The 25,423-nt window shown below is 36.4% G+C and overlaps 1 protein-coding gene and 1 long non-coding RNA gene across 2 annotated transcripts; one reads left to right on the top strand and one right to left on the bottom strand.

Annotated features, from left to right (window-relative positions):
- Positions 1-772: 772 nt before the first annotated feature.
- Positions 773-2,232, bottom strand: LOC109072065. Its single transcript, XR_006156813.1, has 3 exons — positions 2,068-2,232; positions 1,814-1,958; positions 773-1,109 (listed from the first exon to the last, which is right to left on the bottom strand). It is a non-coding gene; the product is annotated as an uncharacterized LOC109072065 (long non-coding RNA).
- Positions 2,233-16,278: 14,046 nt separating this feature from the next.
- LOC109070700 (C-X-C chemokine receptor type 3-like) lies at positions 16,279-21,399 on the top strand. Its single transcript, XM_042740591.1, is given in 4 exon segments — positions 16,279-17,111; positions 18,768-19,151; positions 19,525-19,766; positions 19,768-21,399. Coding segments are annotated over 3 exon segments (1,107 nt in total). The 5' UTR covers positions 16,279-17,111; positions 18,768-18,770; the 3' UTR covers positions 20,252-21,399.
- The last annotated feature ends 4,024 nt before the right edge of the window (positions 21,400-25,423 follow it).

Raw genomic sequence — 25,423 nt, 5'->3', positions numbered from 1 at the left:
ACAGGCTAAAAATAATAATAATACAGGATTACTCTTGATTTTCTCCACTAGATGGCAGCCAATAAAACGTATTTCATTGCTGAGGCAGAAACTATAATTTCAGATATGAGATTAAAATTCAGTATTTTAGTTGAATTAATTAGAGTACTCAAATGTGTTGCTTGTACAAAATTTAACAAAAGTTTGTTATCATCTCATTAACATTTCAAGAGTCACACAGTAAAAAATGTACTGTAAAATGTACAGGATTTTACTGGCAAAAAAGTTGCCAATAAAATTATGTAAAAATGATGTTAATTGCTGTAAAATGGATTACAGTATATTACTGCAAAGCAAATTACAGTTAATTGTTGTATGTGAAATACAGTAATTTGTAGTATTTTCTTACAGTAAGATTGAATTAAACTTGTAGTTTATTTTACAGCAATATTTTGTAATTTAAGTAACTAAAGTTGCCAATAAAATCCTGTAAATACCCCTAAATCCAAGATGATGTTGTATTAATTTAACAATGAAAATGCTGTAAAGAATAATTTTAACAGTAAACTGTAAAATACTGATATAAATGCATTATCATGAGCTCAATTTTAATACATTTACAAATTAATAAAAACCAAGTCAATGATGTTGCAAATAAGTATTTATTAAAACTGGCAGAAAGACACTGCAAGGCTTTTACTGGTAAAATAAAATTTTCAGTCTTTCATCAGTTAAAATCTTATTATAAAAATAACATAGCATCACAAAATAACTACAAATACCTGTAAAAAAAGAAAAAAAAAAAGAAAAAGCCATATTCTGAGTAGAACATTAACTTTCTATAAAAATGAAAGTCAATCAACAGAATTTGTATAATTTTGGTAAAAAAAAGGATTAAAATAAAATGTTGGAATTAACATTAAATCACAAATTCTGTTGTTTGTGCTTATGTTCTATTAAATTAAGTATATTCCTGCAAAAGACAATTTAATAAATACATACTGAAAGTCCATCAACTTTCTGAGATGAGGACACACAAGGGTTGTCTCTCTTCTCTGAGACCTTTCCACTTGTTTTGCCTCTATGTATCCGTCTTGTATGCAGTGAGTGTTGTGATTCCAAGAAAACATCTGCACATAAAAACAAGCAGAAGCATCAGGATAAAGTTAAGTATTGAATGAAACTAGCTCAATAAAACAAATGTCAAAATTACTTTTGCAATACAATCAGCATTTACCAGCACTTAAAGGGTTACTCCACCCCAAAATGAAAATCTTGCCATTAATTACTTACCCCCATGTCGTTCCAAACCCGTAAAAGCTTTGTTTGTCTTCGGAACACAATTTAAGATATTTTGGATGCAACCAGGAGGTTGACTGTTCCATAGACTGCCAAATAAATACCACTGACAAGGTCCAGGAAAGTATGAAAGACATCGTCAGAATAGTCCATCTGCCATCAGTGATTCAACCGTAATGTTATGAAGCGACGAAAATACTTTTTGTACGCAAAGAAAACAAAAATAACGACTTTATTCAACAATTCGTCTCCTCTGTGTCAGCGTAGCGCCCTTTTGGAGAGTATCCACTGGACACAAACTGCATACGCTGTTCTGTGCCAGCTAGGTCACATGGACACGCTTTCTACGTTTATTTATGCTTTGATTTGAACGAAAACAGCGTATCCGTGTGGTGCGGCTGACATAATAAAAAATAATGACTCTAATAATGACTAAGTGATTAATGACTAAATTTTTATTATGGTGTGGAGTAACCCTTTAAACTAAATAAGTAACCTTTTTCACAAATAAAATTACTCAAGTAAAACATGTTACCTTTGAAAAAAATCAAGTGTGCAAAAGATGCCTGCTCCCGGGACGCCAGACTGAAGTTTTAATAAGACTGCAAATCCAGCCACAAAGATGAGGTATGAATTCACAACCATCTGACCCTCAAATAGTCAAAAGCCAGTGGGTGCACCTGAAATGTATAAATATAAGCAATAATGTAACCTACAATGCAGTATTTCAATATAAAATGTAATCTAAATTACAAGTTTATCAAATGATTTAAAGAATTAATACATTACCTAATATAATCAGCTTCAGAGTCTTGAATCATCAAACATTTCTCCACATCAGCTGCTATTCTTTGCACCTACAAGAAATAAAGAAAATAATCTTGTGATTTCTTTAAATGCATTTACATAATGATGCCAAAATGAACACCCAAAAAGGCATATATTTTAAAATAAACAAACTCTTACAATTTATCAATAAATTAAATTATATTATTACATTGTAGAACTGTACCACCAATCAAATTAAATAATTTACAATGCAAAATTACAAATGTGTTATGACATTAATGTTTTACATAAATTTTTGAAAATACAATTAATAAATGTAGGAAAAATGCAATGATCCTTTTTAAACGTGAAACTAAACCGCCATTAGGTGGTAACATAATGAGTGAGTCAATTGAGTCATTCATTGTACTGATCCGTTCAAAATGCTGAATCATTCAGCAAAAACACCACTGAGTTTTGATTTGAGGCTGAGCAAAATAGTTTTGCTTTGATCTTTGTTCGGAACTATTTTCGTTGGTGAAATAGAACAACAGTCAATATCTAAAAAGTAAGTAACTTGTTAACTAATTGTTTATTGAACTATGTATTTGCAATCGTGATACTCAGCAAAACAGCTCACTTGTTATGCTACTTATATGTTATAAATAAACTCAACAGTTGACATTTACCTCACGTATCTTCTGTGAGTTTATGTGTGCCGTTAAGCTTGTTTTGATGTTGAATGTAACGTTAATATATTCAGAATCAGTCTCGCGCTTCGATGCTTCCTTAGTCTTTTTTTTTCACTCGAAGTTAAATCAGGCTAACTTGTCCAGTCGGGCATATAAAGTTGTCTTTCACATGTAGTTATAGTAAGGCGTCACGTCAATATGGGACAGTTGAACTAATGAAATTTCACATATTTTGCTGTTCGTCAGTAATTTCGACAGATAGTAGTTACTAATGCAATCGTTGCATTGGGCTTTGCGTTAAAAGATAGGTAAACTCTACTTTAAATGCTCTCAATAAGAAAATTTAACTGCCAAAATTAGAAAAATGCAGAATTTGGCCTAACTATGCTATGATAGCAATTTCCAGCTTACTGCACAGAAGTTATCAAGGTCACTTGTCTAAATGTCATGATAGGAGGCTTTTGTGACTTGATATCGGTTATACATTAACTTAAATACATATAAAAGGATATATTTCTTAAGTAAAATTAAGTGAACTTACCAGGAATTATGAATAAAGCTTCTGATCTTTAGTCGTTCTCACGCTGCTCCAGTCGGCTGGATTTCAGATTTGAATGATGCGCGCAATCCCATAATGCCACACTACAGTAAGTTAGTGTAAAAAGCATGAGCTACAGTGACAACACCTGCTTCTTGTAAATGAATTACAGTTGACATGGAAATATACTGTTAACAACTGTAAAACCTTATTTGACCCATAATGCATTGCGAATTACAGCTACATCTTGTAAAATGTTTAAACAGAAATATTCTGTAAAATTTTGCTGTAGAAACTACAGCAATTTGTTATTTTGTCATAATGCTTATGTATAGAGCGGAAGAAAATGTAAAGACGTTAATTTTTTTTACTATTAACAATTCAAATCAAGTATCAACGAAAAGTACCACACAATGTTGTCAGTGGTGAATCAGCAAAGTTTGTCATTAAAATATATGATAGAAATCAGTGCAGAAGATTTTTAAATAGATAACATATCATCTTTCCAACATAGATTCTCTTAGTCAGTTTTTTTCACCATTCATTCATCATTATGTTGTTCTAAAACCATATGACTTATTTTTTCTTCAGAAGAAAAAGATAACACTTGTTTTTCATTTTGAGTGAAATATTCCTTTAAAAATATCAGTGTGAAACACTAGTGAGAGACCACAGAATACTGGGTTTGACTATATCAAACGTAAAAGAAAAAAATCATAAAAAAAATTGTAGTGACTCTTGAAATGTCACTGAGATGATGAGTTTACAAGGAACACATTTGAGTACTGTAATTCTGTCCTTTACATCAAGGGTGCTCAGTTAAGATGTACCTTGCTGAATAGCCTTGTTTGGATGAATTTGAGTAGTTGTTCTTCAGTAAGACAAAAATAATACTAGTTAAATTCAATATGCAAAGAGTTAACACTATAAATTGAGAGAAGGAATAGGGGCTTAACAAAAGTCATATTTCCTGTCTGCTTTCTGTTTTGTTTTTTTTCGCACAGCACAGGAAACCACAGGTGTAGCAAGTATGGAGACTCAAGCACAAGTCTTTTTTTACAGATGTAATTTTGTCACAGTAACAGCCTTTCAGAGCAAAATACACACATCACTTAAAAGAAGTTTATAATACTGGTCAGAATGTTGAGAAATGGTTTGCAGTGTGGTCATACTCAATGCCACAGTTCCTCCATCCCCCTCTCAAAATGAACGTGAGAATGTGTTAATGTGGTGGGGTCTTTTTCTTATTGTGTTGATATAGGAAGTGAGGGGTTATTCAATCAATATGGCAGGGTTGTAGCAGTTGTTTCTATAATTGTTTTTCAAGTATGTCTGAAATTGCTTGCCCTGACAACAGTCAAAACCATTCAGCTGTGATTCAAATAAATGGAATACATTTTTTTTTAACTTAACCAAACCCATCTCCTACAGAAAATATATGAACAGCAGTTTTCCCTTAGCCTCAGCAACTCCCTTACTTTCCACTTACCTAATCTGAGAAAGAGAGAAAAAAAAATGATATTCTTGACAGCTTTGGGGAAGTTGTGGCCTAGTGGTTAGAACGTTTGACTCCTAACCCTAAGGTTGTGGGTTCGAGTCCCGGGCCGGCAATACCACGACTGAGGTGCCCTTGAGCAAGGCACCGAACCCCCAACTGCTCCCCGGGCACCGCAGCATAAATGGCTGCCCACTGCTCTGGGTGTGTGTTCACGGTGTGTGTGTGTTCACTGCTGTGCGTGTGCACTTTGGATGGGTTAAATGCAGAGCACGAATTCTGAGTATGGGTCACCATACTTGGCTGTATGTCACGTCACTTTGTCACTTTCACCAAACCGCTTTCATGTGCCTACCTCTACTAAAAAAGTGGCAAAAATGTGACATTTTCCTAGGATGTTATCATAAAAATACTGATACACAAGAATAACAATTGCATGAGAGTCTTGTTATGACAATTGTGCAGTGTCATTAGTGTTACTTTATGTCAAAGTAGTCTCGGTTCCTCAAATAAAACAAGACCATGGCAACAACACCTGCACTCAATATTATTTTGTTTTACATATTCACAGTTGTTTGAAGAACCCATACTGACATGAAATACTGGGGGCACATTAGAATGATGCAGAACAACAGACCTGTGCTGCAAAGATTACATACAATACAAATAAATAAATAGATATATTAATCAATATTTGTCTCATTTTCCAGTAACAATATCCTTATTATCTTTAAAATAAGTTACATTAATTTAAAAAGCAAAATTCCTTAATATATTTGTAAGAATGACTCGTGGTACACAATGAAGGTGCTTTTGTAAAGTTCACTTTATTTTTTAGAATTTAGTTTCAGTTTGATTCTACCTCTGTGCTTATTCTGACTCCGATTTCAAATGATTTTCAAAATTTAGACTTAGATTATTACTAATATAGTTATGTTTTAATTTTGGTATGATTTAATTTTGGAGATTAAAAAAAAGAAGAAAAAAGAAGTTTATATGGATTTTTACATTTCAGTGTCTGACACACACACACACACACACACACACACACACACACACACACACACACACACACACACACACACACACACACACACACACACACACTCACAATGGTTCCCATGTTTAAATGGCAAATTCCATAGGCATAATAGTTTTTATACTGTACAAACTGTATTTTCTATCCCTTTACCCTAACTCTATCCCTAAACCTACCCCTTACACAAAATTTGTCTGCATTTTTAAATTTAAGGAAACTTCATTTAGTATGATTTATAAGCTGTTTTCCTCATGGGGAGCAAAAAATATTCCCATAAGGTAAAACATGGGTACATAATGTAGGGAATACCAGGCACACACACACACATGTCTGACACATGTCACACACTATCCTTATGGGGACTCTCCATAGGTATAATGGTTTTTATACTGTAAAATTGTATATTCTATCGCCCTACAGCAACATAAACCTAAACCTACCCCTCACACAAAACTTTCTGCATTTTTACATTATCAATAAAACTCATTCTGCATGATTTATAAGCTTGTTTCCCTATGGGGACCTCAATTTAGGTCCCCACGGTGACACGAGTCCTCATAAGTCAATGTGTATTCAGGTTTAAGTCCCCACCAGGATAGAAAAACATGTAAACACACACAAAAAACATGTAAGTAAACACACACACACACACACACACACACACACACACACACACACACACACACACACAGTACTTACCAATGTCATAGTCCCCAAACAGATGTCAGCAACTTTAATATGCTAGTAATTGTGTAATAATGACTGGTATTTTCAAAAGTTTTAGTTAGAAGCATTTTATACTTATTACAGGAGTAATACCCCTGCGGCCACCAAGGGTAAAGTGCCTTGCTTAAGGGCACAATGGGAAACTAATAATCCGAAAGGTCATGATTCACTCTCTCTGAGGTTTGAACCAGTTTTCTAGCACATGATCTTCAACCGCTAAGCCAAAATCATGCAGTAACCTTTCTTTTTTTGTCCATTAATGTGTACATTACCTAATTTGCGATGTTTTTAATGATATTTTTATTTGAATGCAGTGCAGAGATCAATGTATATGTAATAGTACAACATCTATACTGAATATTTGAATTAAATAAGAAAGAAAGAAAGAAAGAAAGAAAGAAAAAAAAAGATTCAGAGAAGCTTCAGCTACTGAACTAGGTCAGACTTCCCCTGACTGCAGGTTTATTTACTCAGATGTAGCTAGTGCAAGAGTTTGCATAAGTGCCAATGATCGCTCAGAGGTTTGTTAGCGCTGGAGAATACCATGTGAATCCTGTTATGCTGTGTCAAGAATACATGTTTGCCATTTAATTTGGTTTATTGGCTTGGTGATGCAAAGTGCCAAAAACCAGTTCAATGACAATGTTGTTTAAAAGCTATAGAAATGTCTCAGTGTATTTACATACATTAGTAGTAAATGGTAACCAAAATCATTAGGTTACCAACATTCTTCAAAATATCTTATTTTGTGTTCCACAGAAAAAAGAAGTCACACAGGTGTAAGAAAAATTGATGAGGACGTCGAAGATCTCTGATGAAGAATAACTTTTATTACAGAGTAGCAGTAACACAGTACAAACAGCACTTCGGATTCAGCAGAGTCGAAATGAACCATGAACATCCTAAGATCAAACATTTTATACACTTAGAGTTTACTACTCTTAATGTGTATGAAGTTGCTCCTGTCATTACAGCTGTGGTCTGTATGTTAATTAAGTTCTTACACCTCTGAGGTGGTTCTCAGTGTCCCACACCTGCTCCCATTCTACAATTTGCTCAGGATGTGATCATCCCAAATGGTGTACAAACAACATAACTATTGACTTTCTTCTTCTCTATAATATTAAGGCTATTTTGGGAAATGAGCATGATCAAACATATTGTGGAGTGGAATCTGGGTCGGGGCAGACTATAGATTCTTACAGTCCCCCCTTTGATGGTCTTGGCAAAAAAGAAGGATCACACTCACTCCCGTTACACAGATTACACCTCCCTTCCAGGGCAGGTGCCCAGTGGTGGTGAAGCACTGCCGCAGGTTGTCTCCCTCTGGCCGAAGGAGAATCTTACCCGTCATTGGGTCATCACCTCATGCACACTGGTTATCCATCCAATTAGGCAAAATTATCATAGGGACTTTTCTCAAATTTGGCAAAATGACATACAAACATTTTTGGCGGGGTTTGGGAGAGGAGCACTTGAGAACCATAACAGCAAAAGGGATTTTCTAAATGTACTAAACATTATTACAGTACAAACCTGGCCAAAGGAGCAAACACATCAATCAACTGGCCACATGGTGTGTGTGTGTGTGTGTGTGTGTGTGTGTGTGTTTGTCTGTGTTTCTGTCTGTGTGTTTTTGTGTTTTAATTTTGTCACTTCCATTGTGTCCATTTTCTCAGTGTGGACGTCCTTTGTACACACATGCATTCAATTGACAATGTTCTGCATTGGAGTATGCATATGTTTGTCTCTTTCTGGTGTCAAGTGCAGAGAGTCTGTCTTTGTGCATTTTTCATTTCTTGTTTTCCATCTCAGTGATAAGAATGCTGTCCACAGTCTCTTGATTTTTTTTTTCTTTGTTTCTCTTTTCCATTGTCCATTCATTACAAGTCCTTCTAGCTGTTGTTGCAGTTTGTGAAGTTCCATCAGGTCCATCCATGCCATTGTGGGTCTCAGGGTTTCTAGATCTTTTAGGCTTGGAGTCCTGGATTTGTAGGTCTGGAAATCTCTCGATTTCTGGTTCTGATGATCACTTTGTTCTTTAAGAAGTCCCTTCTCTTGTGGAAGTCCCCTGGCTCCACTTGCCCTGCTGGCCTTCTTGAAGTCCTTTTTCTTCTGGAAGTCCCCTGGCTCCACTGGTTTTGCTGACCTTCTTTTCCTTCAGATGACTGGATCATCTTTCTCCAGGAGGGTACACATTTCAAACAAACATCTTGATGCTAATACCTGAAACGAGATAAAAAGGAGAGGTTTCCCCCCCCTTTCCCCCACAAGATTTTTTTCACATTAAAAACCAAAGCTACAGAAACTTAATCACAGAATGCAATTAAATAATTTCTCATTTATTAAATTTAAATATTAATGCCATTAACACATTTCCCAGGAATGTTAAAGAATCACCCCCTTTTGATAGTAAACATATTTTTGACTGAGCTACAGTCATGTTGTTAATGCAGTGCTGTGTCTGGCAAGGTGTGAATGGCTTCTTCCGTATTTCCTTTCCACAGTGCCATCTGGGTTTCTAAACTGCCTATCTTCTTAAGCAAATCACAATAGCTCATCCTTCTTTTGTGTGAAAAGTGACACTGTTTTGCCTTGTGTCCCATACTTCCACAAGGAAAACAAACAACTTCCTAATCTTTCCTAAATTACTCTAAACAATGCCTTGCTATGTGACCATCCTATCCACATGCATGACAGACAAAGCTTTGATGAGGTCTCTCGTTGTCTTGACAATGTCTAGCAATGTGACCAGCTTTTCCACATGCATAACAGAGAGTAACAACTTCTGAGTTTGCTCTTTCTAATCTCTTTGGTCTCTGATGGAAACCGTTTGGTAATCTAGAATATCAGGGCCTTTCGCACCGCAGGAACCTTTTCATAGTACCAGAACTAATTGTGGAACTACCCACTTTTTGGCGTTTTCGCACCGCTGGAACTGGGTGCGATTTTAGTACCGGACTGCCATTTTCGAGAACCAAATTAGCTCCTACTCTGGAGCAGAGTCTAACCAGCAAAACTGGTACTACTCGTGATGCAAGTATACATTGATTGGCCAAACGCGTAGGAAAACGCCCTCACCCACCATGATTTAAAACACTGTGTAAAAATACTGTAAATATTGCGTCAACTTATTTCGCAAGTATGGAGAACAGCGATAAATGGACGGATACTGAAGTGCAGGCACTTGTAGCAAATGTAGCACTGCCAGTTGTCGTTGGAGATTCTTCCTCCTTTCCATTCTTTCAATCACTTTACGTATACGTCAACATTCCATGTCCATTATTGTGGAACTGGTGAGACACAACAAAAACACAGCTCCGATCACAGCGTCCTCTATCCTGCTGTTGTTAATGTTGTTATTCTTTGTTTTCATTGTTGAACGTCGTGCACAAATGATGTCGCTTTCGACTGGCACTTCTTAGTACACACTGTCGGTGTGAATGCAACCCTTTAAATGGTACTGGGAAATAGTTTGCACAAAATTGTCCCAGTACTTTAATACTGTACATTTAGTTCTGGAACTAAAGCGGTGCGAAAGGACCTATTCTCTCCTGCCAAAGACAGGATCTGGTTGTCTGGATTCTGCAGCTTTCATTTGACTTTTTGCATTGAAAAACAGTGTCATTTTGGAAATGATTTGCTCATATGGTTCATTTACATCTACATGCATAGCAATGGCTTCTCGCATGTGCATTGGGCAAACCACTGTAACAGCTAAACATTTCCCACAACCTGGACGCAAGAGAATGCTAGAGGATGCTCTCCAATTTCCATTGTCACCACAGTTATCTTTCTCAAGTTAACCAAATTAGTTCCAGCAAGTCTAAGTAGAGCTTCTCTCCTTGCACCTTTGTCTGCTCTTTTGTCATGAACTTCTGGTGAGAGAGCACTAATTAATGAGCAAGAAATGCAGATCATAAGAAGTCAAGCATCTTCGTCTGACACACTATAAACATCCACTACCTTCTCCAGTTTGGACAAGAACTCTACAGGATCCATGTTATCAAGATCAAAAGTACCCACTGCTTTAACAAGACTTTGAAAGTCCATAAAAGACAGTTGTCTAACAGCTTGGCCATTTTCATTTCTTTGATCAAGAACGCTCTCATTTCCAGTCTGTCTTGTTTGCACTGGTGCTATTTGGAATCTCACAGAATCATCTGAAGTATTATGTCGTCTTCCTTGCAGTTCTTCTCTTCAGCCTCGCAATTTCTCAATGATATGACATAGCCACTGACTTGAGAATTTAGCAACTTGTTTTTTCTGTTTTCATTTCTGCTTTCAGCATACTGTTCTGTGACCACACTGCATCAGGTCAATTCAGTTACTTTAGAATTTCATCAAAATTAAAACAACTCAGTTTAAATTATATTAGAATCTTGCACCTTTGTTTCAGTTACTTTAGAAGCAATAGGTCTAATACAACTCTGCCCACACACTATGTTGGGATGATTCAGCTTCTTTAGAATTTTAACAGAATTATAACAGAAAACAACACATTTCAGTTACTTTAGGAACTTTAAAATTAAGCACTTTGCTTCAGTTACTTTAGAAACAACAACTGTAATACAGCTCTGCCACCACACTGCTTCAGGCTGATTCAGTTCTGTTAGAATCTTAAAGGGGTCATATGATGCTTTTTTAAAGATCATTATTTTGTGTATTTGGTGTAACAGAATATGTTGACATGCATTAATGTTCAAAAAACACATTACTTTTTAAAATACTGTACATTATTGTAGGTCCTCTATGCCCTGCCTCTCTTAAATGCATAGTTTTCTACGAAGTCCCTCCTTTCGACATGTGCAGTCTGCTCTGATTGGCCAACTGACCCAGTGCATTGTGATTGGCCGAACACTGCAAGCACTCGTCGGAAATGTGATGGCCCTTTCCATAATCGCGAGCTTCATCTTTCAAAATAAATGTAAAGACAGTTAATAATGTCCTCAGTTTTACCATCAGTTCAAGCCCGAAAGGGGAACAGAGTTGCGTGACAGACACAGTGATGAAGCTCATATGTGTTTGCAATACACAAGCCACAGACGGCAGCTGACTCCAATGTGTGACCCTGTCTCTCTCTTTCTCACACACACGTGCACGCACACACACACAATGCGCAAAACTCATTTGAACAGTCAATAGCAAATACTTTAATAACAAAACATACTTACAGTAGCTGATTCAGAAGTGCCAGATTGTCGTAGCAAAGTCAGAATTACCTCCTCTCCTAGGTTCACAAAACGGTCGTCCATAAAATGCGTTGCTGTTCTGTTGTTAGTAATCTTGAAGCTTTCTAAATGCATCTACTTTCGGAAGGCCAAATAAAGTGCTTTTGCTTTCGCCTAGAAACACACAGCATCTCCCTGACATGGCTGCTTCAACACTAACTGTGGTTACTGAAACTTCACGTTCTTTCTACGCGTTTTCAAATGTTCTTTCTTTGCGTGAACATTTGGGCGGCATTACGCAAATATTTCCACATAGTGACGTAGATATATGGGGGCGTGTTTGAATGAGCCATTTTAGGGGGGTGTGGCAGAGTCTTAACTTTGATAAAGAATATCTCTTTGGATTTGAGACTTTAATGGATAGTCATCGCATGTATCAGAATTAGGCTATCTATTTGCTCGCACACGAGCAGCTCCGTTTCATCTCGGAGATGCGTTCTGTCTTTGCGCTTGCCAAATTCCACCGTGTAAATAGCAAATCCGTCATGGCACGAGCGCAACTGGCTCTTAAAGGGAATGGAAGATGAGACTCTGATTGGTTTATTGCACGTTACGCCCCAAAAAACACCCATTACTCATTAAGAGAATAGGGCCAACCTGTTTAGACCATGCGCCCGGGCGTGCCAACCGTTTTTCCGTTGTTAAAATAGCAAAAGTGGATTTGGACACGCCCTGAGTGCACCTGTGCCGTGCGCTTTGCACTTTGCATTTAGATCGTTAAAATAGGGCACTTAGAGTTTACTACCCTTAATGTAAATGAAGTTGCTCCTGTCGTTACAGCTGTGGTCTGTATGTTAATTAAGTTCTTACACCTCTGAGGTGGTTCTCAGTGTCCCACACCTGCTCCCATTCTACAGTTGGTCACCATTTGCTCAGGATGTGATCATCCCAAATGGTGTACAGAGACAACATAACTGTTGACTTTCTTCTTCTCTATAATAAATAAGCCATTTTGGGAAATGAGAATGATCAAACATATTGTGGAGTGGAATCTGGGTCGGGGCAGACAATAGATTCTTACACAGGTTTAGAATGACATGAGTGTGAGTAAATGATGACAAAATTTTCAGTTTTGGGTAAACTATCCCGTTAAAGGGCACATATTATGCAAAATTCCCTTTTACATGTTGTTTGAACATAGCATAGACCCTGCATAGACAGCAATTGTAATGTTCCCAGGTCCAGAAACGTAGAGAAGAATTGTTGAATAAAGTCATTCTTTTTGTTTTCTTTGCACACAAAAAGTATTCTTGTAGCTTCGCAAAAGTTGAGCCACTGATGTCACATGGACTGTTTTACCGATGTCCTTACTACGTTTCTGGACCTGGGAACATTACAGTTGCGTTGCTGTCTACGCAGGGTCAGAGAGCTCTCTGATTTAATACAAAAAAAATCACAATTTGTGTTCTGATGATGAACGAAGATCTCACGGGTTTGGGACGACATGAGAGTGAGTAATTAATGACAGAATTTTAATTTTGGGGTGAACTAACCCTTTAATACACAGATAAAATATAACATGCAATTTTTTTCCCAGCTGTTTACCTTCACAGATATAACTGACTGTGTTTCTGTAACTTCTATGTTTTTTTAACATAAACTTGTGTGTATTTGTTTAAGTGCAATAAGACATGAAAGTTACTAGTTAGTTAGTTAGTTACTAGCTAGTACTAATTTAGTTTAGTACTCATGCCATGTGACAGCCGCTTTCTGTGCACGTGCTTCAGATGTGTGCGCTCAGAAAACCAAATAAATGAAGTTTAAACTGATATGGCTTTAAAACCCATAATTTCAGCATGATAGATATGATAATGAAAACCAAACAGATGTTTTTTTTAGCAGAGTACCTGAGGTATCAGCTGTAAAAGCACACCCCTATTCTGAAAAAGGGGGCGGAGAGCAGCAGCTCATTTGCATTTAAAGATACATGCCCAAAAACAGCCTGTTTCTGCTTCCAGTCAAAATAGTCATTTTCAGAATGATATAATAAATTATCTGTGGGGTATTTTAAGCTGAAACTTCACAGACACATTCTGGGGACACCTGAGATTTATTTTAAATCTAGTAAAAAGGGGCATAATATGTGCCCTTTAAAGCCCTAGAAGTCCTGAAAGGGGAACATCACATTCTTACTTCAGTTTAAAGCAGTTTAAATGTTCCTGGAGCTGATGATGTGATTAATGTGTTTTTTTTTATTATGATGAAATTTTTGGTGTTTTGGGGCTTTTAGAGAATGTTTTTGGGAACCACTGGTTTAACCACAAAAATCTTCATCTTTGAGTTCACTGGCATTCTAAAAGTGCTGAAGTCCTTTTACTTGTTTGCGTCCCTCCACTTATTTTTGGACACCCCAACTGTCAGGCTGATAGGATTTCCGATTGAATTCTGCAGATCTGGTCTTTTGGATAGCTTGTTTCAGTGGATGGATGCACCTGCTGGTGTACTGGATCAACCAGTTCCCTGAAAAGTACAAAAGCAGACTTTAAATTGCAAATGCAAAAGTATTATAAATTACAGTTACAGTTTCTCAGTTATTATCAAGTTTTTGCTAGACAATAGCATTTCCCAGAGTATAACTGAACATATGAAATAGAATTGTGAATGACAACTGATCGTTATCATGTTTCCTCTATTTACCACTATCTCCTCCTCCTCTGTGTGTCTTACCCATCTTCATGCTTTGACTTTTATTGATGAGTAACCCTCAATAGGTCAATCATTTCAGCAGCTTTCAGCAGTTAGCTGTGGTAAGTAATGCCCTGTCAGACAGCATTTATTCTTATTTTTGCAATTTTCTTAAATATTTTTCTGGATTACACATCTTGATTTGATGTTCCTTTTTATTTAGTAACATTGCAAGCTAAAACGTGTAATTTATTTCATAGACAAAAATGTGAAACTGAATAATGTATCACTTCAGATCAGTTCTCTTATTATTACCAAACAATCTTTTTTTTTTTTTTTTTTTTTTTTTTTTTTTTACTTTTAAAATCTAGTCTGATGAAAGTTAAACTAAAATAAAGCTATGTTAAAACTAGACTATTGGTAGCACTGTAGCCTAATAAATAACAAATAAAATACACAAATAAGATTAAGTTATTTCTGTTTCTTAATAAAGCAGGAACTGATGTAATAAAATAATGTTTGTTTTGATATATTGGTCTGAAGTAATGCAAGAGGAATAAAATACAGCTCATGTAAATCATTTTCAGATTGTAGAAAGGCAGTGTCAGTCATCTGAAGGCACTTTGCATTAGCTTCCTGTATTCATAGTTTCCATGTGACTACACATCCTTACAGGAAGTTTTTTTTCCACTGCCTGCCAGTTATTTTTACCAGTTTTTTACTAGGTAGTAAATACTGATGTATTAAGACTTATTTGTATTAAACTTCTTATTGATGATGTGTATTATATACAGGCAAGCATACGTGCCCAGAATACGTATGCAATACATTAAATTGCACAGTAAGCGTTGCCCTTTAAAATCATTAAAAACTATTGCTGTTCATTTAAAAATGTTGCATCTGTTTCTGAAAAAGAAAAAAAAATAGCTAGTGATTGATTTGATGTTTTTGTCTTTAAACTGTTTTAGCACAGTTATTTAGAATAATTAATTTATTAAGTTATTTTATTTCATTGTTTTTGAAGATCACAGCCACGTTCTAATACTGCTTATTAGTTTCTAAGTAAAAAGAGGATTTCTGATACCAAGAAGCCAAAACGCATGATCTCCCTCAAAATGTGGAGCTGAATTGAACATGGTACCCATTTTGCAGCTGGTTGTTATTTGCTGTGGGGACAGGATGAGCCAAGCTCCTGTGGAGACTGGCCTGGTCCACAATGATTAAATTACAATGCTGTCTTTATACAGAGATATTGTACAACTTCTGAAGGTTTGGAATGTAGCACACAAGCAGAATGGGTACATTTAGGAACGCTTTATAGTGTTTTTTTTTAATCTGAAGCTCAGATTTTCAGAAAACTCCTTTTGTGTCCTATAGTAAACAAACATAAGAATGAAATGATTAAGTGATGATTAAAGGAAGACAGATTTTTTTTTTCTTGGGTAAAGTAATGGAACCCCTAAGAAACAGGCTGACTATGGCACTAAAGTGATGTTTAAAATTCGTTACAAATGTGACATTTCCTTTAAAGAGTGTGTTGCCCTGCTATGTCCAATGAGAATGTTTTGGTTTGGTGTAGGGTGGTATTTAAGGGTCTGAGGCTGTTTTCTAGGGTCATGAGGTTTGCAAGTAAAACAAAAAAAGAGAGGTGGTACTTCCTGACCTCAGATGCAACTTCAACGGTGTTTGACGTACTGTCACACCCGTTTAAGAAAGTCACATTTGACAAGACTGTATTTAAAATAAGCATCTGATCTGCTGGTCCATCTTTAGCTAAAACCATTCTCTAGAAATATGCTCATCATCTCCCGGTTCCCTTTTCTTTTGCTTAAAAGAACACGTCCAGATTTCTCTTCTCTATTCTTCATTACATTTTTTTTATTTGTAGCTTTCGCTTGGCCTTTAGTAGTGACAGGTTCAGCCTGACACAAAAACAAAATCTGTGAACGTAAGGTAGAAAACCAAAATCAGTCAACAAAAAGTACACATGAATAATTGTGAGGAGCGGTGTACAAGTGAGAAAAACGAAAAAGACTGAAGAACAGGACGTGGTGTAAGGTGTGAAAAAAAACATCCCGCTGTATGAGCATCTGTGACATAAGGATGAAACAAGCAGACAGAACAAAAGATGTTCTACTTTGCAACTCTTACTTTTACAAAGTCAGCAATGGAGAATTTCATAATCAAACTTAGAGAAAATAAACATAAATATCTGTAATACAAAAACAGATAACAGACTATAAATAACACATTTGACTGGATTTTATGGTTTTCTGAGTGAAATGTTCTGGAAAAAAGCTTGTAAATTGCAAATACACTGGACTGGAATATTATAAGTTAACATACAGAACTACATTTACCATTTTTTAGCATCTCTGTATTTGTCTGGTGTTTTATTGGACAAGAAGACCCATAAGATTGATGAACAATTAACTTCTGAACAATGACTGTTAGCCTGTAACATGCATCATACATCTGCATTTCCCAAAGCACAAACTTTCATTGAGAAATCAAAACGAACATTTGAAAAAGAACTATGAATGACTGACAACTGATCTTTATCTTATTTCCTATTTCATACTCTGGTGCTCCCTGTCACTGTCTCCTCCTCCTCTGTCTGTCTTCTATGCATCTGCTGTGACCTTTATTAATGAGTAACTCTCAATGTGCCAATCATTTCAGCAGCTCTCGACAACTGTGAGATCCCACACTTACACAGGTACGTTTTCTTCTTTTCAAACCTTTTCCTTTTTCCGACTATTTATTATACATCTCCTTCCATCATATATCCACACATCTACTTCACACGTTTTATTGCTCAAATAAACATTTTATATTTGTGATAATTTTACATTTGAATATATTCAGTGACATTTATTATTTTATTAATTTATTGCTATAATGCTTAGTGCATTTTCTTTGCATACTAATACGCAATATGAAAGAGTTTCGAAGGCATTTCACTTCCAATTTTAAATAATTATTATAAGACTTTAGTTAAGTTAATGTTAGATGAAGTTAAATCACGTTTTATTAACAGATCGGGAGGAGCGCGTCAGATACTTAGATTAACACAGGTGGACCACACTTAAGTTAATCAGCCCCATGATATAAATACAGCAGACTTACCTCTATCCACTGACGGTTTATCAGCATCCCTCTTCTTTATAAGCGTGAACTCATGAAATGTATTTCCAACACAAAGAGACTGATTTTTTTTCTACTTCAGCATGACACAAGGGAAATACCAGGGGGTTACAAACATCACCTCCATAGATTTCAGGTTTCAGATTCAGACATTCAGAGCTTTATTGTAAAACCCATGGTTTCCCAGAAACACAGGGTTCATGACAGTTGAGGTACTACACTATCCAAACTAACCACAAGCTCATCTTCAAAGAAATTGTAGCCTACTTTAGCAGGCATGACCACTCAGGAAGGTAACAGACTGCTACCTCAGTGCTAAACCTGAAGGTCACAGGAGATTTAGCATGGTCTCCTCAATAGTGAGAAACTAAACTGCATTATGACTGATAGGCATCAGAGATGAATGTGCTTTGGGGCCACTGTGGTTTTACATTTTCTCTTATCTGTTCAATTGAGTGATTCACAGAAATTGAAAACACCTGATTTAGAAAATTAACAGTGCCGAAACCGCTGTAACTGCACTAGCAAAATCATTGATTTTGTTCCATAATACAAATGAATATATTTCTGAGGGTACGGATAAATATTAATATATTCAGCAGTATACATCATTCTGTCATCATTTACATGTTGTTTCAAACCGGTATTTTTTTTAACATCAAGAGAACACCAAATATATTTTTATGAGTGTTTAAACTGATTTGTCCATAAAATGAGAGTCAGTGGGATCCATATATAAATATATATATATATATATATATATATATATATATATATATATATATATATATATATATATATATATATATATATATATATACATTATAAAAATTTGAAACAACAAAGGGTGAGTAAATGATGACAGAGTTTTCATTTTTTGGTGATTGGTTCCTTTAACTTGAGCTTGAATCCTGTATGACCGTCAAAGTGTCTAATTATTGCCCCCTTCTGGTAAAAAAAAAAGAAAAACAAAAGTTTTTTCAGCAAAGTTGCTTCAGACCTAAGCTATAAATTAAGTAAATATATGGCTAATTTGAAATTTCACCCTCAGACTTTAAACCGTATGTTCACACAGAATGCTGCTATACACAAAATATCATATTCACTAGTTTAACATCTAAAACACCTAAAACACTCAGACTCATGAACACTTATGAAATATTTATATAAATAAATAGTATATGGATGATAGAAATAGATATGAAATCTGAAGTATGTTTCTTTGCAGAAGATGAATGCTAATACAAAGATCACCATTAAAGCAGAAGACTTTGACTTCTACATTGATTACAATGGCAGCTACAATGAGAATAATAATGATTCCTGCTGTGGTGGCTCAATCTGTGATCAGGAGTCTTCCATGTACTTTGATTCCATTTTTATTCCGGTCCTTTACTCTCTGGCGCTGGTAGTGGGGCTGGTGGGAAATGGGCTGGTTCTGGTGGTACTGTGGAAGAAAAGGCTATACTTAAATGTTACCGACATCTTCATCCTCCATCTGAGCTTAGCAGACATTCTGCTGCTGCTAACGCTGCCCTTCTGGGCTGTAGAGGCAGCGAATGAGTGGATCTTCGGCACAGTGCTTTGCAAGCTGACTGGAGCTCTGTTCAAGGTGGGCAAAAGAATGTTTAGGGTGCAGTGTTTATGGTTTTGTGCTGATCTTTGCATTATGTTTAAATAATTAAATTCTAGTGCTCTTCATTTATTGTTTAATGCATATCTTTAATTAATAATTTCCATGAATTACAAATTTATACAACAGATATATTATGTGGGAAGAATTAAAAGGATATTTCTCAAAAATGAATGAATGAATGAATGAATAAATAAATAAATAAAAAGTTACTCTTCAAAAATTATTTTTGGAAAAATGCATGTAAAAAATACCGAAACAACATCAGCAATATGCATCAGCAATATCTGTCCCTTTAAGAATCAACTTTAGGTTTGCAATCTTTTGTTTCTCAAACATTTTTCTCCATCAGATCAATTTCTACTGTGGCATTTTCATGCTGTCCTGCATCAGTCTTGACCGTTACTTGTCCATCGTCCACGCAGTGCAGATGTATTCTCGTAAAAAGCCAATAGTGACTCACTGTTGTTGCTTGATGGTCTGGCTCTTCTGTCTTCTGCTCTCCGTTGCTGACTGGATATTACGCAAGGACTACAAGGACTCCAGACGTCAGGAGAAAACACAATGTGTTTTTGTTTGTTTTTTATTGTTCTTTCCATTTGGCTGCTCGTCTGCTCTACCATATTTTGGGTTTCATTCTTCCAGCACTACTTATGATGTTCTGTTACTCTTGCATCCTGCTGCGGCTGCGGCGTGGCTCCCAGTGCAAGCAGAAGAAGAGGGCCATCCATGTCATCGTAGCTCTGGTAGTAGCCTTCTTCATCCACTGGACGCCCTACAACATTACCCTCATAGTTGACACCATACAAACCAGTGGGACCAACAATACCAGTAACCAAACATCCTGTGAAAACTTCACATCGTTGGATATAGCTCTCACAGCTACTTCCACACTGGCCTACTTACACTGCTGTGTCAACCCAGTGCTTTATGCTTTCGTGGGGGTGAAATTTCGTCAGCATCTGCTGGACATGCTGAGACCACTGGGCTTCACACTGAAGGTCCCAGCAGGCCTGGTGTCACGGAAGAGCTCTGTATGGTCAGAGTCAGTGGACACCTCAAACACATCTGCTTTTTGAAATATTACATGCCATCAAACTGATTATGCATGATCAGTCAGCATGACATCTTTTTATGCAATCATTAACATCTGTATTATTCAAAGTTGTTTGGCTTTAAGTACGCAAGTGTTGCAATTCACACCAAGGACTATAACTATAATAATAACTAGTCTTAATAATCATTATAATTGTATGATAGTATGGACATCCTGCCCACAGCTATAACGATAATGACATATAAAGGAACAGTATATCACTTGGATCACTTTGAGAATTATTTTCCAGTTGATGAATGATAGAAAATATTGACAGCCAATCAGAATGGATGCAACTTTAAAGCGCTTGAGCATTTAAAGCTACAGACGGTAATACTGTAGTGCACATTTATAATAAACAAACTATAACTTTTGTTGGTGTGAACATATTTATCTTAATAGTGATCTTTATAGTTGTCATTCTTGAGGTGAACATGTCTTAAGTCTCATGACAGTGCTTTTTAGTATGCAGACTGCATTATAAACATGAATATAGAGCAGTCTTGTTTAATCTTAATTTTAGATATTTCTCTTTGCATGTGTGGCAGCTACCTACCGTTAAGAACATGATATCGTTATTAAATTTATTCAACGCCAAGTTGGGGGGCAAATGACTTTTTACAGTGAATAGTTTCTCAACTGTCTTGCATTTCTCAAGCATAATGACTCCTTACAGCTCACACATTTTAGAGAGAGATAAAAAGTTTCTATTTTTGTCATAATGGAAAGTTTTTTCCAATAATTCAGACTTTAGTCAGAAAATATTTCTATTTTACTATTGTACATTGTTATTGTGTTTATTGTCTAAAGTGTTCCTGATTTTGTTTGTTAATTGTCTTGTTTTTTTTGATGCTGTGGTGTATTTTTTATCTTGATTTGCTGTAAATACATTTTCAAAACATTCTTTGACTTGTCATGTGAAGCAGAACTGGGCAAATGTGTATTTTGGTGCTTATTGTCTTATATGCGCTTATATTTTGATGTATAACTTAGTTGAACCCCCATGTCTTTTTTTTTTATTTGTATTTTTATTTTTTTTTGCTAGCATAAAACCTGTATCTACAATGTGAGAAGTCTTCTTTAATTATGTAAACTGTGATATAATAAAAAGAGAAATTATGTATGAATATATATGGGAATTATGATTTATCCAAATTAAAATAAGGTAACAAATTAGTTTGCCTGCTTAATATGAGGTAACAAATTCATAAAATGTGGTCAGGATTTAACTAAAAATAGAAGGAACAAAGAAAATGCCATGAATCAATAAACTGAATCAATTAATTCCTAACTTGTGGCCATATCAAGGCTAAGGCATGGGCTCTACAAGACCCTTGAAGGTGTGCTGTGGTATTTGGTACCAAAATTTTAGCAGTAGATCCTTCAGGTCCTGCATGTAGGCAGGGCCATAGCTGGGGTATACAGGGCCCCAGTTAAAACCACTGTGGCCCTGCAACAGCAGAGGGCCCCTAGAATCATCACCACATTTCATACACTAGCAAGGGCCCTGAATGTAGATTGTGAGGCAGAGCTGCCTTGGATCAAACTTCTTAGCACATGCCACAGATGCTCAGTTGGTTTGAGAACTGGGAAATATGGAGGCCAGGGCAACACCCTGAATTCTTGAATTCATCATGTTCTTTATACTATTCCTGAACAATGGGCCTCATTCATGAAACACAAGCAGAACAATTTTTTTTTGTGTAAATCATTCGTAAAGCCGTTCTGACATAAACTTTCAAATTCATGAAAATGTTCGTATTTTCAAAATGTTAGTTGGTATGAAAGAAATGTACACCTGCTCCCTACCATAAATGGTCGTAAAAAGTTCGGTGCTCTTTTTGACACACTGATGACACTGAATTTTGATGCACTCATAATAATTACAAGTTCATTTGCTCTTGCTCTCTTTAAGAGTTTTTTAGATTTTTTTTAGGTTTTTTTGTAGCTGAGTTGATAACATAGATAACAGTTAACTGTAAAAGGCATCATTGTCACTATTTATCCAGCTGTAAATAGAGGAGGGGTGGGACAAATACAGACCAACCATCCTACTTAAACAATAAATGGAGGAGTCAATATTACTGTTTAATGCTTTTTTATATTTAGTAAAATTATTAAAAAATAAGATACTAGTGTGACTGGGGATGTTAATTTACCACCAGGAACACATTTAGCAGGTTCACTTACTTTGTAGTTTATTAATTTACTATTAAAAAAAAAAGAGACTTGCTCTGTTGAAAAGTTTTTGTACAAGAAACAGTTCCAGCTCACAGCTTTCACAAAATAGACCAGAAAAAGTAAAACAGATTTTTTAAAATAAAGGGAACAAAACAAAACAGAGAAAGATACGCAGAGCTTGTGATATAATTTAAATCTCACAGCTCTATATTACTGTCAGCACTGTGCTGGAGGGAAGGACGGGGAGATGCAGATCAAAGTCTTTAATTCAAGCCACACAAAGGGTAATCCACAGAAGGAATGGTTGGAGAGCCATGTGCATGGGTGTTGCTAGGCCATTTTTAGGGGGGCTATATAGACAGAGGACAAGGTGTGTGTTTATCGATAGATGGTTATAATATCTGCATCTGTGCATCTTTGTTATAAATCCAATTTACAAAATATCATGGGGGAGCAATAATCAGTTTCCCATCTACTGTAGCCTATGTTTTTATTGCTTTCACCCCTCATCACACCACAGCTGTTTCCTCCAGTGAAAAAGAAGCACATATGAAGGCATACTTTATTAAATGATCATGTTGACATTAAATTGACATTTGAAAATGTAACTTTCAGTATAAGACATATTCCAGTGCATCTGTGCGTGTGGCAAAGAGGTTTGCATAATTGAGCTAAGGAAAGAGGGTTGTAGCCAACTAGAACCTCAAAACAGTAACATTTTGTGTTTGTACAGTAAACAAGTTGTGTGAGATCATGAAGACTTGAATTTGCCTTATTATATTGGCTTATATATATTATATTATACCCTCACTGGGGGCTGAGCCCCTCTCAAATGAAAATCCTAGAATCGCTCCTGCACATGTACATGTCATAGTAGACCTGACAAACACATACTGAACAGACTGGGGCTTAAATACACAGGAAACGAGGACTATAGACAAGGCACACCTAAACCAAATGACAGTTAATGTGAGACAGAAACTAGGTCAGGCAGAGCACAAGGGGCAAGAACACACACATCAGTCCTGGGGTGTGACAATTTCTCAATGTATAATTAAGCAATACACAGTTTAGTTTAGTTTCACAGTCCATTTGCTTGTCAGTGTTGGAAACTCAGAAGCGAAGACCAGGAGACTCTTGGGTATCTTCAGCAGGACTCTTTATTGCGAATGCGCTGCGGGGCACTGCAGTCATCAAAAGTCTAACTAATAGCAGTAATGCTTCGTCGTTTATATCCATTCAAGGCGGAGAGATACATTCAGTAGAGGTGGAGACAATCTAACCCATAGCATGCAAATGAAGTACAGGAATCAGCCCGACACTGGCATTTTCCCAGCCTTGATCTCATCAGCATAACAGAGTCATTCAAATGCAAGGATGCTAATCCAATCAGTCTGACAGTATCGCCATACTTTCACATTATCACAGAGACAAAGGTAGAGCTGATTTCAGTTATTTAAAAACAACGATTTTGCCCCCTTCTTTGCTGAAAAATATAATATAAGGATTCAGTATTGATTAAAGGGGTCATATGATGCAATTTCAAGTTTTCCTTTCTCTTTGGAGTGTTACAAACTGTTCGTGAATAGATAAGATCCCTAAAGTTGCAAAGACTAAAGTTTCAAATCCAAAAAGATATTCTTTATAAAAGTTAACACTCGTCCACTCCCTCCTAAAACGGCTGATTTAAACATGCCCCCACGTCTATGTTACATTGGGGGAAGATTTGCATAACGCCGCCCAAATGTTCACACAAAAAAAGAATGCGTAACTTTCTAGTTGTTGCCACCTCCGCTGCCATGATGTGAAGCGTGTTATGTGCGAAAGCGAAAAATACTTTGTTTGGCCTTCCAAAAGAGGACACGACTAGAAATCAGTGGTTAAGTTGTATTTACAACACTGTTCCAGAACAGTTCAACCCAAATATTCAGATGTGCGCAGCGCATTTTATGGAGGACTGTTTGCTGATCCTGGGAGAGTAGGCTAGACTAAATGCCAGCAGTTCTGACTCACAGCCTGTAAGTACGTTTACATATTCAAAGAATTTGCCACTGATTCAAACAGGAGTTCTGAGCAATGTAAAGTAGCGCTTGTTGTTGGTCGTTTCTCCGATCACAAATGCAGACATGGTTTTATGTTTACACGGCGCGATGCAACGCAACATGTAAAAAGACAATATAAGTCATTATAATCCGTAATTAAATGTCGAGAGCGCATTATTGTAGCGCTGGACCTTTACCAGGCCACCCGACATTGATGTCCCAAAACGTCAATTTGTGGTCCACAACACCCTGCAGAATTATGGAGTAGTCCCAAAACATCAATTTGTGGTCCACAACACCCTGCAGATTTATGGAGTAGTAGCCTTTTCTATTGTAGAAATCAGACTTGCTAAGATGTGGGGCTATGATAGGCACATGTGAGCCATCTATAGCCCCAGCACATTGGGGGGAAAGCCCTACTTGTCTGTAAAGCCGTTTATTACATTTCTCAGGTTGTTTCCTGTAGGTATTTTTATCAAATTTGGCTTTGTGATTTGGAGAATGGAGACTACTTGCTGCGTCACGATACATGCTGTTGAGAGGCCGATACCAAACAAGTGTGAAATGGATCGATATTCAATATTTGTAGCAGGCCTCCAAAGCATAACTGCAACTCTTTGTTCCACAGTGAGAGGAACTCTGTAGCAAGTTCGCTGTCGCTCCAGGCATTGTCTAAGTTTACTGCAGAGGAACATGAATGAGTCTCTTCTCATCCTGACATTCCGCAACCAATCGTTGTCTGTCCAGTTTTAAGTGCTTTCCCACCAGACATGAGACCTGGGTTTTGTTCAACATGACCTGGTAAAAATACAGTACAGTGCAATATACATAAAGGTTGGCATTATAACACTTAAATTGCCCTACTTTGCACTGATAATAAAAACAAAACTATATATTAATAAATGAATAAAATTATTACAGTTCAAAAGACA

The sequence above is a fragment of the Cyprinus carpio genome, chromosome B16, assembly GCF_018340385.1.
Source record: "Cyprinus carpio isolate SPL01 chromosome B16, ASM1834038v1, whole genome shotgun sequence".
In the NCBI taxonomy this organism is placed as follows: domain Eukaryota; kingdom Metazoa; phylum Chordata; class Actinopteri; order Cypriniformes; family Cyprinidae; genus Cyprinus; species Cyprinus carpio.
This window is presented reverse-complemented; position numbering and strand designations above follow the sequence as displayed.